Source organism: Cornus florida, unplaced genomic scaffold, assembly GCF_030987335.1.
Source record: "Cornus florida cultivar Cherokee Brave unplaced genomic scaffold, ASM3098733v1 CherokeeBrave_3.0.0_Hap2_Chr03, whole genome shotgun sequence".
NCBI classification, from domain to species: domain Eukaryota; kingdom Viridiplantae; phylum Streptophyta; class Magnoliopsida; order Cornales; family Cornaceae; genus Cornus; species Cornus florida.
The window spans coordinates 6,194,513-6,207,741 of NW_026775573.1; the positions used below are offsets into that span (position 1 = coordinate 6,194,513).

The following is a 13,229-nucleotide window of genomic DNA, read 5'->3' on the forward strand; positions in this document are numbered from 1 at the left end:
ATCATCTGTCCATCCATGTGATAAAAAGACTTCTGTGCTTATTCAACCCCAATAATTCTTGATACATAACACTAATATGTTGACACAAAAATGAATTCTTGCACACGGGTGAGCAAGAAACTTTCTCCACCCAGAGTATACTAACCGTTAGATATGAATGGTATGTTTTTTTTTTTTTTTTTTTTGATCATATCCAACCGTCATTATTTTTTGTGTAGAAAATTTCTTGCTCACGGATGTGCAAGACACAGTAACGGCACCAAGCTAAAAGATAAAAACTCTCACAGAGAGGACTGATGCTGGAGAAAAAAGAAGGGAAGAGAAATGCATAGTTTCTCTCGTTTATAACTTTTCTCAAAATCACGGAGACCACACAATAAAATTAATTCAGAGATGATTTATCATTTCCACATTCAACAACAAGGGAAGGAAAAAACAAAACAAAGATATTCAAAGCAGTTTCGGCTGTGAGACAAATCTGAGTTGATGAGGCAGTCTAAAGAGGCCAAAAGAGAATTTTCGGAATTATCAAATTAAGGAGCACAGACTAGTAACACTAGCCTGTGAGAGCTGAATTGAGAGCACTATGAACGTCCACTCCAATTTGGGCTTCAGCTTTCTCCAAGTCGGTTGAGGCCGAGCTCAGCTTCTGGGTAAACTCAGCAAGCCCCTTTTGGACCAGGGCTGGATCTATTCGATCGACCGGCACGGCCTCGACCGCAATTATATCTGCAAAAGAGTTTGCATGGATGAATGCAAACCCGCTGCTGACGAAATACTTCGTCACATCATTCCCTTCATGCACTGACATAACCCCAGGTTTCAGCTCTGCAATTGTCGCTACATGTCCAGGAAGAACACCCATCTGCCCAGTTGTTGCTGGTATTATGACCATGTCAACCTGTAACCCCCACATATCTAAAAGTAAGACGATGATAGCTGTATGCTCTTCCCCTTTTCCCTTTAGTTCAACAGATATTTTCTTTTGATACGACAAGTTCATATAAAATGCCATCTAATTTAGACATAGCATCAATATTTTAAATGTCTACTTCACTCTGCAGATATTTCAATCCCCTGAGCTTTGCATTTCAATATAAAGGAAACATATCAAAAACAAATAAAATGAAATATAGTAAACAACCGTATGTCAGTATCATTGCAGGTTCCATAACATAAGAAAGGGTGAATTCTGTTTCCCTGTAGCATTTGAGATGAGGTTAGGCTCGGGCCTTCCTGGATACAGTTTTAGGACTTAATACTGATGCAGTTCCAACGCTTAATATTAATTTCATTGGCAATATTAATTTCCAGAAAATAAAAATACTCTGTTCTAATGGATGATACTGTGCCCGAATATTAAAATAACCAAAATGAATGGATTTCAATTATATGAAGTGTCCAAATGACCTCCTCGCTGAATTATCTCAAGCAGGAAAAACATACCTCCTTCAGGGGTCACTTCAACAGGAAAACAGTCCAGCCATATTTGCTTTTGTTCATGTCTACGATGCTCAACACCACATCATATGATGTAGTGAGTTCAGGTGCTGCAAGTATACATTGGCCTTATATTTCTAAATTGACTTCTTCTCAATTTCATTAAGTACTCTGTGAAATCTTGATTTGTCTAAATTACATGTAATGTGGGGCTTATTTGGGTGTGTTATGTACTCTAGTGTTCCAAATAGGCTAGTGTTTGAAACAATCACCCCCTGAAATAGGTAGGATAGTGCCAGTGAATCATGAGCTAAAGAAAACAGCTGAGTTCTATAAGGAAAAAGAAAAGGATATCACTTCCTGATCTAAAGAATTTTCTTGACCTGAGAATAAGAGTAGAACTTGTTTAATGGTTTTGTTCGTACAATTTTGTGTTGTATAAACTCATCTTTACCCAACTTCAGCGCCAGTTTCTATTTAAAACTGAGAAACTGAAACCTTTCCAAGCATTTTTCTTGCTAAGTGCAATCAAAAGTTCTCTTGCTAAACTCACCTATATAAATTTTGAAGATGTAATCTAACAGGATAACTAAAGAAGTTCTCACATTCAAAGCTGATCATACAATGTCGGCCAAAAATACAAATAGAATTTACTTGTGGAATTATTTAAAACCCACCTAAATTACAAAGAATAAACCCCACTAAACCAAAAGTAATGAAGAAATCCTCAAAGAAGGCATACGTGTGCCTATAAGTAAATCATTCAGCAGTATGATGATGATTATGATCATGCACCATCGATTGATTGGAAAACAAGACACCAATTGTAAAATCTTTTGACTGAGGTTAGTTCAATCATATCTTTTAATAGCATTACAAAGTTTAAAATATATTAAGGAAAATATATAAGTGGGACTCCAAAGCTAAAGCATTGTCAAAAATTATAACAATGAAAGCAGAGTAGAAGACCTTTTTCTACTATTTGTGATAAAAATAAAAAATAAAATAAAAAACAAAGAATTTAGGTAGGTAGTTAAAAGAAAATCTGCTATACCCACCAAAAATAAATAATTAAATAATGACGAGCACTGGGCAAAATGATTCTTAGGAAACAGGCTTTTACAGTAACCACCGTCTAGCTCTCCATGGATAGCAAAATTCAGAATTGAAAATTTATATTATCATTGAAGGTGTGAATGGAAACATGGTCAAATAAATTATTTTCAACTTCCTAAAACTTGACAACTAGATTTCCCATTGAAGCACCAAAATTTAAGGCTTAGGAGTAAGACAATTTGACTTTAGATATTGTAAATCCCATTCATAACTAACAATCTGGGTTCGCCAAGCAGCAGAAATCTAAAACCTTGACCAAAGATCCTAGTACACGGAATGTGTTTTTTTTTTTGTTGGGGGGGGGGGGGGTGGGGGAGAGAGGAAGAAGGAATAACCCAAATGTACAGTCTTTGCACTAAAAAGGGTGAATGCAAGCCACAAGGTTGACACAAACCATAATGGGCAACATAAATTGATCCGTATTCAATAAGTTAACATGGCTGCAAGAGCTCCAAAGTTGTTACAATGAGAAAAGTGAAATCCAACTAAATACACCAATAAGTTCAATACTAGATTCTTTTACTTATAAAACAAAAAGTTCAATACTAGAATCTTTTGACAAAGTGAGCGGAAAATGAACAGTTGAGGGTTTGGCTCATTTAAAGCCTCATTCAAGCTCTCTTTTATTAAACAAGATAACCTCAAGCATAACTTTCAATCTTGTTTAGTAAAGAAATCTAGCTTGAACAAGACAGTGGTTGGCCCACTCAGCTTCGGCTTGGCTCATTTAGATTTGACCTGGATTAGTTAATTATGAATATGTTTATCCAAATACGCCTTTGCTGGTTTATAATCTCTAAATTGTTTCTTTTTTCTCTCTTTTTTTTGAAAGTAAGCGAAGGGAATAGAGAGATGAGAGAGGTGGGAGGGAGTCTGGGAGAGAGATGATAGTTTTGGAATATGGAAGGATAAGAGAGAGAAAAAAGAGGGGAAAAGATATACTGATTATCTTCCTGGCAGTTTTCTCCAGCTTCATCTTCAATATTTTAAAACTCAAACTCATCTTCTCATCTATCAGCCCATGCTTTCTATTGAAATTTCCTAAATAAGAGGCAAACCCCTGCAGGATTGTTTGATTTTACCAAGAAGGGTTTACTAAAGCAGAAAGCTATCTCAAAGTGCCAAGAAGTGAGAGTAGATATAATGACGTCTCATTTCTCAAATATGCTACTCCGTTGTCTGTAACACACACTCACGTATATATAAATATACCAATAAATGTGTAGCTATAAATATAAATGTAATAGGGATACATATAGCACATGAAACAAGTTTGAACCAAGCTGTGCTCAAGCTTGACCGAACAAGGCCAAGCCATACCGAGCTTGACTGAATAATGCTAAGCTAAGCTCGAACATGCCTTGGCCGAACACACTAAAAAACAAGCCAATCTGTCGTTAATTAAGAATGTGAAGGGGCTGAAACACAAGCAAAAAATACTAGCTTTCACTTAGAGTAAGCTTACGACCATAAACATTGCTATCCATAATCCTCTTTCTAGGTACTAAAGAATGTGATCGGCATATTTTCATAGGAGCAGGAAAGAGTGGATCTTGTTAGAGGTTTTAAGAGGGAATGAACAAGTTGGAGGTATGAATATCCATTCCCCAAGTAAAGAAGGATAAAATCTTCACTGGCCATGTGGTGATAAAGAACTCAAAAGCTCGGAGTCCACTGAGAGATACTTTGACTGCTATCATCGGGATTTGATGGTCCATTAATAAAGGGAAAAAGAGAATTTTTGGCAACTATATTTTAAGGCACTCACCAAGGAAAAAGTGTATTTTGAAGGATGGGAAGCAGGTACTGGAAGTTTTTCTAGAGTATTGTATTGAAGACGTGAGTCCTTAAATATTTACCCTTCTTGTATAGGAAAAAGCGTATAATAAAATGGTTAGCTAGGAAAGAGCCATCACTTAGCACAAAGGCAAAAACTCCTATTTGAAATAATTAATCTAATCTAACACCAATTTCATGCCATATCTTGTTGAACAAATAGCAACTGACCTCATTATACATTTCTTATTCTTTCTTTGTTCTGAATTTTTACTTATTTTTTTATTTTTTTATTTCGTGAGTTGGGGTTGGGGGTGGGGAGGAAGGGAAGGAGTTTTGAAGGACAGATTGTTAAATGGAAGTATCAAATCTGTAAACTTATAAAAAGATATGCATGCAGAGTTTAAAATTTATAGGTAATTAATAGAGGGAACAGTTGAGGAATAAAGTTCATATTTAAAAGCTAACCCTCAACTTTCGCTGCAGCAGCAATCCAATCCTCAACAGACATCGTAATGGGAAAGCTATATTCACCATTTCACAAGCATGCATAACCACAAACTTGTATGCATGAAACATCAATACTGGCATATTAGTACACTAATTCTTCAATAAGAATTGAAACAAACTAGAAGTTGACAAAGCGACATACACAAAGATAGGGAAACAAATTTGTTTGGAGGCGGCCCAGAATTTGATGATAATTCAAGATAACATATACTTGCAAAAATAAAAAATAAAAATCCACGTGAATTGGTAGAGGGAATTAATGCTAACGTCTTATCCTCAAATCCAATCAAGTTCTTAATTTACATTGGGTTTAGCTAGAATCTATTGCTACGAATTTGATTTTAATTGAGAATGTTATTATTTCCATAGTACATGCTATTTGATTACATTGTGTTAATTGATGAAAGTAAAACAGTGATAAATGTAAAACTAGAGGTTTCGAGAGAAGTTCTGGAATCAAGAGGCTTAACAGGCAGGAATAAAACTAAAAATATGAAATGTGATTTTAGCAGAAGTAGGACAACATATGGGGATGTATTAAATAGCGAGGGTAATAGATACCAAAAAGCAAACAGTTTTGATACCTCAGTTTGATTATTTACAAAAATATATGGCCAAGTAGACAATTAGTTAGGAAAGGATCCCTCCCCAGCGGTAGCCTATTCCTAGGTTTTTCCTAGCCCAAAGAGTTTACCCGAGCTAATGATAGAGGCAAGACTGCTCCAGCAGTTCTAATCCTAAAGTGCACTTGCTCATTATTCAAGTAAGGCTATAGCTATATGCTTAACATCATAAGTGATCTCTGTTCATTCTTATCCAGAACAGGCTGTCAGCCCAACCCAAATCTAGCTTCCGCCTTACAGTTTTGTGTGATTGATGTACTTAAACTGAAAGTTAATTCTACGAAACTATTAGACCAAACATGCTTTATTAATTAAGATACTGAGTGGTTAAGAAATACTATATTTATAAAATAAGTAAGACCCAAATGCTGATATAGCATGTGAGGTAAAAATAAGATAAAAGTAAAAATGAATATATTGGTAAGAAGGGAAAAAAAGTCATCCATTGGAGAGAAAAAAGAGAGATAGCACTAAGATGGTTTGCCCATATGAAGTGAAGACTACTAACCATGTTGGTGAAAAAGAATGACATGGATCACATTAAGTGTAAACCTAAGGGGAAGTCAAGACCCAATTTAAACTTGGATAGTATGGGAAGATGTGATAGCATGTGCTTTAGCTAAATTTACCTCAAAGAGAGTGGAGTAACAAAACAGGAATGCTGTAGTTTATCTCATATAGTTCAAACTTCAAACAAGGCTTTGTTGAGTTAACATGAGTTAAATTGAATTAAATATTCTCTTAGTGTCATTTTCACAAATCAATGATAGTTAAATGCAGAGAAAAGACAATAAAGATTGAAACATCCATAAAGGGGTATGAAGCATCTTCAAGAAAACTATGCATAATATTTACTTCGCACACAATGACTGGAAACAAAATCCATATGTACATTCTTCAAGCATATAATTGTTAATTTAGGATATAGATAAAGGTCCAATTATAAAATGAGGTAAATGTAAAACAAGGATCAAAGGTTCACTTGATTGAACTGAACTATTAAATACCAAATAAAGTGTCCCAAATATAGATAATAAAAATTAAATGTCCAACAAAACATGCAAAAATAAACAAAAACTTAAAATATTAGACTAAATAGTTAAGGTCATCCAATACTCGGAAGATATGTTAGCTTTACAGACTCAACTATTCACTCTCGCGTTACCAGCTATCGAAGTGGGGTGCATTAAAATTTCAGATAAGATCTAAATCCATAAGAACTAACATAAAATTATTGACAATGAACACAAACAAATAAAACCCAGTGAAATAAGATCAAAATGAAATGATTAACAGTTCATCACCAGAAATTCCAGTAAATTCAAACCAAAATCACCTAAAACGAGACGAAACCCAAATGAAACAAGGGTTTGCACGACTCACCTCTTTGTTGGAGAGCTCAGGGGCATAGGGAAGGACGAAATTGACAGTGAGCTTCGAAGGGATCGAAGATGGGGTGGGAGGGCGAGGACCCATGAAGGCCATAGGGGTCTTGGGTGGGTCTATGTTGGGGATCACTTTCCTCCACGCTTCGACGAACTTCTCATCGGTCGCCGGAGTCGCCGGGAGGTCGGTGGAGAACGTCCGGACCGCCGTGGAGCGGGCGGCGAGGGTGGATCGGGGGACGAGGCGAGTGGCTGCTTGGCGGAACATGGTTGGTGGGTGGGTGGAATCGCTCGGCTCGCAAGGTCGGAGATGGGTTTGAGATGGGACTGAGAGAGGATCAGAAGGCCTGTGAAATGGGTTGTCTCTCTTTCTCTCTCTAGATTTTTTTGTTTCTCGCTCTAGGCAACCTGAAATGGGGAGATTTTGATGGGATGGGGTTTGGTCACAGACACACTCACTTCGCAATTTCTCCAATGGGAAGGGAAGTTTGTTCTTGGTGATTGGCTACGGAGATTGTTTACCGCTTCAGTCACCCTTGTATTGTGTTTGGATCGAAGGGATAGAAAGAAATGAGAGGAAAGGAAGAGAATGGAAAATTATTTCTCAAAAAATGAGACAAATGATAATAGTGGTGGAAGGTGCGTACCACTGTGCCAGAGGAGTGTTACATAGTAGTATATTTTTAGGGGTGAAATTTCTCTCTTTTCTTTCAAACTATGATTCGAATAAAAAAAAATTTTATTGACAAAAATAAAATAAAAATAAAAATAATGAAAATACTAATAATAATGTTACTAAAATTGCTTCTCATGGTACGAATTATGAGCACTGTTTGCGGATTCTTAGATTGTGGCAACTTTTGATACATATGAAAAATTAATTAAATATTTTAATCATTTCATAATTCGAAAAGTTCGGCCCTCTTCGTATGAGAAGTCTCTCTCAAAACCTTTACTCTTTTTTATTTTTTTTATTTTAATTTATTGAATGAACTTATGAAGAGTTTAATCCTTAAAATTATAATTTAATAATCATCTCTCATGAATTTTGAAAAAGATGAAATGTGAGATAGAGCAAATAAGCTAAAACATGTTTTAATAAGTTGCGACACAAACTCGTCTTTCTCTAGTTAGTTCTGGTATTTTTTTTTTGTCGGAAGGTCGTTAGTTCTGCTTTGTCCGATAACCCGACAAGTTCAAAAGGCGAGTTAGTTTATTGACTTGACTTGTATTTATGAATGCATGTAAACTCATACTAGTTCAGTATTCACTATTAATTGTAATTGAGTCCAACAATCTTTGAGATTGACCATTTATTAAATGAAATTAGTAAATCAAACTCAAACTTGAATTGAATTTAAAACAAACTTGTTATACTTTTTATGAGCAACTTATTTTCATTTAGGTTCTGATTGTTTTACTGTCAAATATTTTTTAGATATCATTTTCCTCATTTTTTTTTGTGTTTTGAAAGGGGAAAATGGCAAGATGAGGGAACAGCCAACTGCATTGACATCCTCTTGCCTCTTGGTGTTTTCCTTAAGTTTGGTTGCCAGGTATTAATAATCACCACCTCTCTTCTCTCACCACACACAAATATATGTGTGTGTGTGTCAAAGTGTGTGTAGGCACATGTTTGTATATACATGTATGTAATTAATATACAGAATTATATGGGTGTGTCAAAGTGTGCTTAGGCACATGTTTTTGCTTTTGTAATGAATTATACAAGGTTTTTTTTTTTTTTCACCCTTTAAAATATGATTTAGTTAACTACATAAACACACACACACAAACACACCCATATATATATGTGTATGTATTAATTCTATTGTTTAAAGAAACATTTCTCTATGTATTATTCATATACGTGTGTGATTTTAGTTAAAAGTTAATTATGTTGTGAGGATGCAGGTGGAGTTCTGGACCTGTTTGTTGCTGACCTTCTTTGGCTACATCCCTGGAATTATCTAATTTGTTAAGGAAATGTACTCATCATGACTTTCCAAAAACGTCCCCAATAATTTATTTCAAGTAATTAAACATGTATAGATCAGGATTAATTAATAATTCATGCATCATATCTCTCAAGTTCATGCATCATATACGTGTGTGATTTTAGTTAAAAGTTAATTATGTTGTGAGGATGCAGGTGGAGTTCTGGACCTGTTTGTTGCTGACCTTCTTTGGCTACATCCCTGGAATTATCTAATTTGTTAAGGAAATGTACTCATCATGACTTTCCAAAAACGTCCCCAATAATTTATTTCAAGTAATTAAACATGTATAGATCAGGATTAATTAATAATTCATGCATCATATCTCTCAAGTTCATTCAAATCATTCAAACATATATATAAACATTCCCCACAGAGTCTCCAGATGAAAAATGATGTCGAAGTTTGAAAGGATTATTACTACCCTCCACAATTGTCAAAGTTAGATAAGATCAACTTACAATAAAACAAAACACACACACACACATTCAAAGATTCAATCTTTATACATTGAAAAGGTACCCATCTTTTGAAGATTGTCTCCATAATCTCTCGCTTGTTCTCAAAAGGCGCAAGGAGACAAATATGATTTTAAGTTGGGAAAAAAGTCATTTCATAGTTCAAGAAGGAATCGTCATGGGATACATTGTCTCTAAGAGAGGGATTATCTCCGCTAAGGCCCAAAGAGAGGAGTACGTCATTGATGGACCTCCCTTTCCACCAGCCGGTGCTGACATTCCTGTCGGGCAGGCATAGGAGAGGGATGCTACTGATGAGAGAGCTCCTCCGGCAAGAAAGTAACAATAGTTTGAAGTACTCTTCCTGTCAGGTATAGAACCACTCCAATCAGTATCTGAATAAGCTGTAATAGGCAAGAAGGGTGAGTCGGGATTGATCCTGGTTAAGCTGCGATCGATCAATAGAGAAGGAAAAATGAAGGCAAAAATTCTTGTGCAGGCAGGATCGATCACACATGAGTTGCGATCGATCACCAGAGAGCTGATTTTGAGCCTTTTGCTTGAGAACTTTTAAGAGACTGCTTTCTTGAGAGCTTGTAAGTTTGATTAATGAGCAAAGATTGAATTTTTGAATGAAAATACCACAATTAAGGTACCTTTTAAGTCATTAGACATTTTTAATATATAAATATTGAATCTTTGAAAGAAAAAGAGGCGCACTCCACTCTCTACATCTAAGCTACACTTTTATTTTTTATTTTTTATTTTTAAAGTGAATGACAAAAAAATTCATAAACTAATTAAGGCATCATTTCTTATTTCGTTATACCCTAACTACCCTTTGTACTATAAATTTTAATTTATTTACCTTTTTTACTTACTCTAATGTTATTTATTTATTTATTAAGGAGTCTAAAACCAATGGTAATCCATTGCAAACCTAACAGGGAGAAGGGTGATTGTGATATTTGAAAAAAAATTATTATATATTTATAAAATTAGGGATAAAAGTGTCATTTTCTTTAAAAGTATAGTGTAAATGTGGAGCAGGTTTAATTGGTTGCCCAGCCCAACTCAGTGTTAAAAAGTAGCCCTATTCAATATTATAGGATACCTGAAGACTCGTCAGCTATCGAGAAAACCTTTCTTTTTATATATGTTAATGAACAATAAAATTGATTAAAATGCACGAATACAACGAGGTATTGTATGTCGACTATTATCGGAATGTTGCGATGTACATCCTTATAAGTGATACCTAAATTCATACATAAGATCTAAAAAAATTTGATTAAAATGCTTTTGATGTTTCAAATGAACTACGTCAATAATTAAACTACATCAGACGAGATGTCTATCAGTTTCTTCGCAATAATCTTCTTCTATCGAGAGAGAAACAGATTAAAAGAGTTCGAACTTCAAACATAAGATCTAAAAAAATTTGATTAAAATGCTTTTGAAGCTTCTTCTACAGAGAGAAACAGATTAACAGAGTTTGAGAGATTAACAGAGTTTGAACTCACTCTTGTCCTTAAATAAACAACTATAAGTTGTAAACAGTTTCTATACCTGGACAACATACAATCTGGTCTTTGATCTCTAAAGAGATTTAGAAGTAAAGAGAAAACTTCAGATCTATTGAAAATGGTAGAGAAGCCCGGATGGTCTTTGATCCATAGCTGTAAGCCTACTTTCTAAAGAGATTTAGAAGTAGAGAGAAAACTACATATCTATTGAAAATGGTAGAGAAGCCGGCCGGATGGTCTTCGATCAACAGCTGTAAGCCTACTTTCTAATGAGATTTAGAAATAGAGAGAAACTACATATCTATTGAAAATGGTAGAGAAGCCCGGAGTATTTAAAGTAATAGAAGCAGCAGGCGGTAATATTTTTTTTTTATTTGTGTGTGCAAGCAACGTTTTTCAAGTTAAAAAACCCACCCAACCTAATTTTTCTCCATGATACCTCATACGGGCTTAATCCCCATATGGGAGGCCTTAAGAAAAAAAAAATCATGAACTTAAAAATGCGACCAGGTAATTATGGTCTATAAAATTAAAAAGGGTATGGTAAGGCTAAATGAATGAGATTTTAAAATCGGCACCTAACATTGCGTTCTAATGTGTTAGGTCACACATGAAGAACGTGTTAGGTCACTTATGACGAAGAATGTGAAATGTTATGCCATATATGACTATCATTTGGGTCTGTCTAACTAAGAGATTATATTAGCTTATAGGGTTTGGTTACGCTCAATAAATGTGTTAAGCACCCTAAGACACCCTTACCAAGTACGAGTATCTATTCTTTACATTGCATAATAATATTGTGCAAGTACATGCTAAAGATTGTGGTGAAAGTTTATATGGAGAGGGAGCAATGAAGGATGGGAATGAGGGTGGAATAATGAAAATGAAGAATAAGTTGCCTAAGCTGTTTATGCATCCAGTCAGGGAATCAAATCAAACTTAATTAATGATGCTGAGTTTAAGGATATCGTCCGTACGAAATGGAACTTGAATTGTTTAGATAATTCGATTTTGAGTTTTAGGACCTCCATTCCGCATGAAATGAGCTTATAGATAAGGAGGAAGGAGGTGGAATGGTGAGGGGAGGGGGAAAGGAGGGAGCCATCCACCATGAAATTTTTTCTATGGGGGTGATGTTCAATAATGTAAAGGTGCCATTTTTTGACTGAAGTGAGCTAATGATAGTGAGGTAACAGAGTAATACAACTTACTATTTCAGAGCCATGAGACACATGTTATACGCTTTATTATTAGCTATGATGAAAGAGAGGATGATAATGTTTAAGTATGACAAATCTGCACTCATTATTAGTTTTGCCCCTTTTAAGTTCTTCAATAGCTATAGTATCATAACTCTCAAATTCACCCTCCATCTAAAAAAACTCTCTCTTTAACTCCCTATACCTGCCTAGCCTTAGAGCTGGAGGTTCTTGAGGAATTTTAGGACACTTTCAGTACTTGAGTTCTTTTATTTTTTGTTTTCTTCTCGATCTTATGCAAAGTTAATCCTAAACTCCCACTTTGAGAGGTGGAAGAAATATCACTATACTAAACCTTCAGTTCAGTAGTGCATTTTCAACATCATTGTTAAATAAAATTTATTGCTGGAGAAAGTCTCTTGTATATTACTTAATTGAATAGGACTGTATAAGGAGAAATACAATTTCAACTTCTGCCCATCCCTAATATTAAGGTTTCCACATAGATTAATATAATAGAAAATATCAGCTTCCTTCCCAGAAAATTGAATGTTTTCCACCTTTACAAAATGAAAGAAATATTTCTCACCAAGCATTTTTCAACTTATATGCCTCCACTTGCAGTTGGCATCACACCTCCCAACCAAGCCCTTTAAGGGGAAACGAACTAATAGCCACATCTGGTTTTGCCCTCTTCATTTGGCTTACCAGCAAGCAAATTACTGCAGTCCAAAACCCTTTCCAAATCTTCATCAGAGATTTCCATTCGTATCACCCAGATCTTCATCAAATCGAAGCAGTGCAAGAAGGTCCTCCTGAAATAACACAGCTTCATTATTGGAAAAGTTTTAAGGGAAGCTGCATAACACGCTAATAGTGCCAAGAAAATCATTTCACATCGTTATTAAAACAATTGATCACTCAAAAAAGCACATATGGAGGCATCATAAGGAAACAAAAAGCTCAAGTGATGTAACATCGACATCCTTCCGTACTATTTATTGTAGTCTAATTAATCTAAAATCCTGGTTTACAAATATGGAAATCATAGCATAATCTCTTTGGCATAAAAAAGGAGTAATAAAACATACAGCAGTAAATGAGAGTTAAAACATGCGTGTATATATATATGGTGAAATATATGGCGAACCAAAATAATATGCACAAAGCTCAGAATTATTGCAGCCGAAGATTTT

The 13,229-nt window shown here is 35.1% G+C and overlaps 1 protein-coding gene across 1 annotated transcript; it reads right to left on the reverse strand.

Moving 5' to 3' along the window:
• Positions 1–311: 311 nt before the first annotated feature.
• Positions 312–7,465, reverse strand: LOC132299204 (ATP synthase subunit delta', mitochondrial-like). The gene is made up of 2 exons (XM_059795696.1): positions 6,849–7,465; positions 312–901 (listed from the first exon to the last, which is right to left on the reverse strand). The coding sequence occupies exons 1-2, from the start codon at positions 7,116–7,118 to the stop codon at positions 557–559; spliced, it is 615 nt and encodes a 204-aa protein (XP_059651679.1). The 5' UTR covers positions 7,119–7,465; the 3' UTR covers positions 312–556.
• Between the last annotated feature and the right edge of the window lie 5,764 nt (positions 7,466–13,229).

Coding starts and splice junctions, on each gene's coding strand:
- LOC132299204 (XM_059795696.1), bottom strand. CDS start 7,118: ATGTTCCGCCAAGCAGCCACTCGCCTCGTCCCCCGATCCACCCTCGCC. Junction 902..6,848: donor CTGAGCTCTCCAACAAAGAG/GTGAGTCGTGCA, acceptor TGGGGGTTACAG/GTTGACATGGTCATAATACC.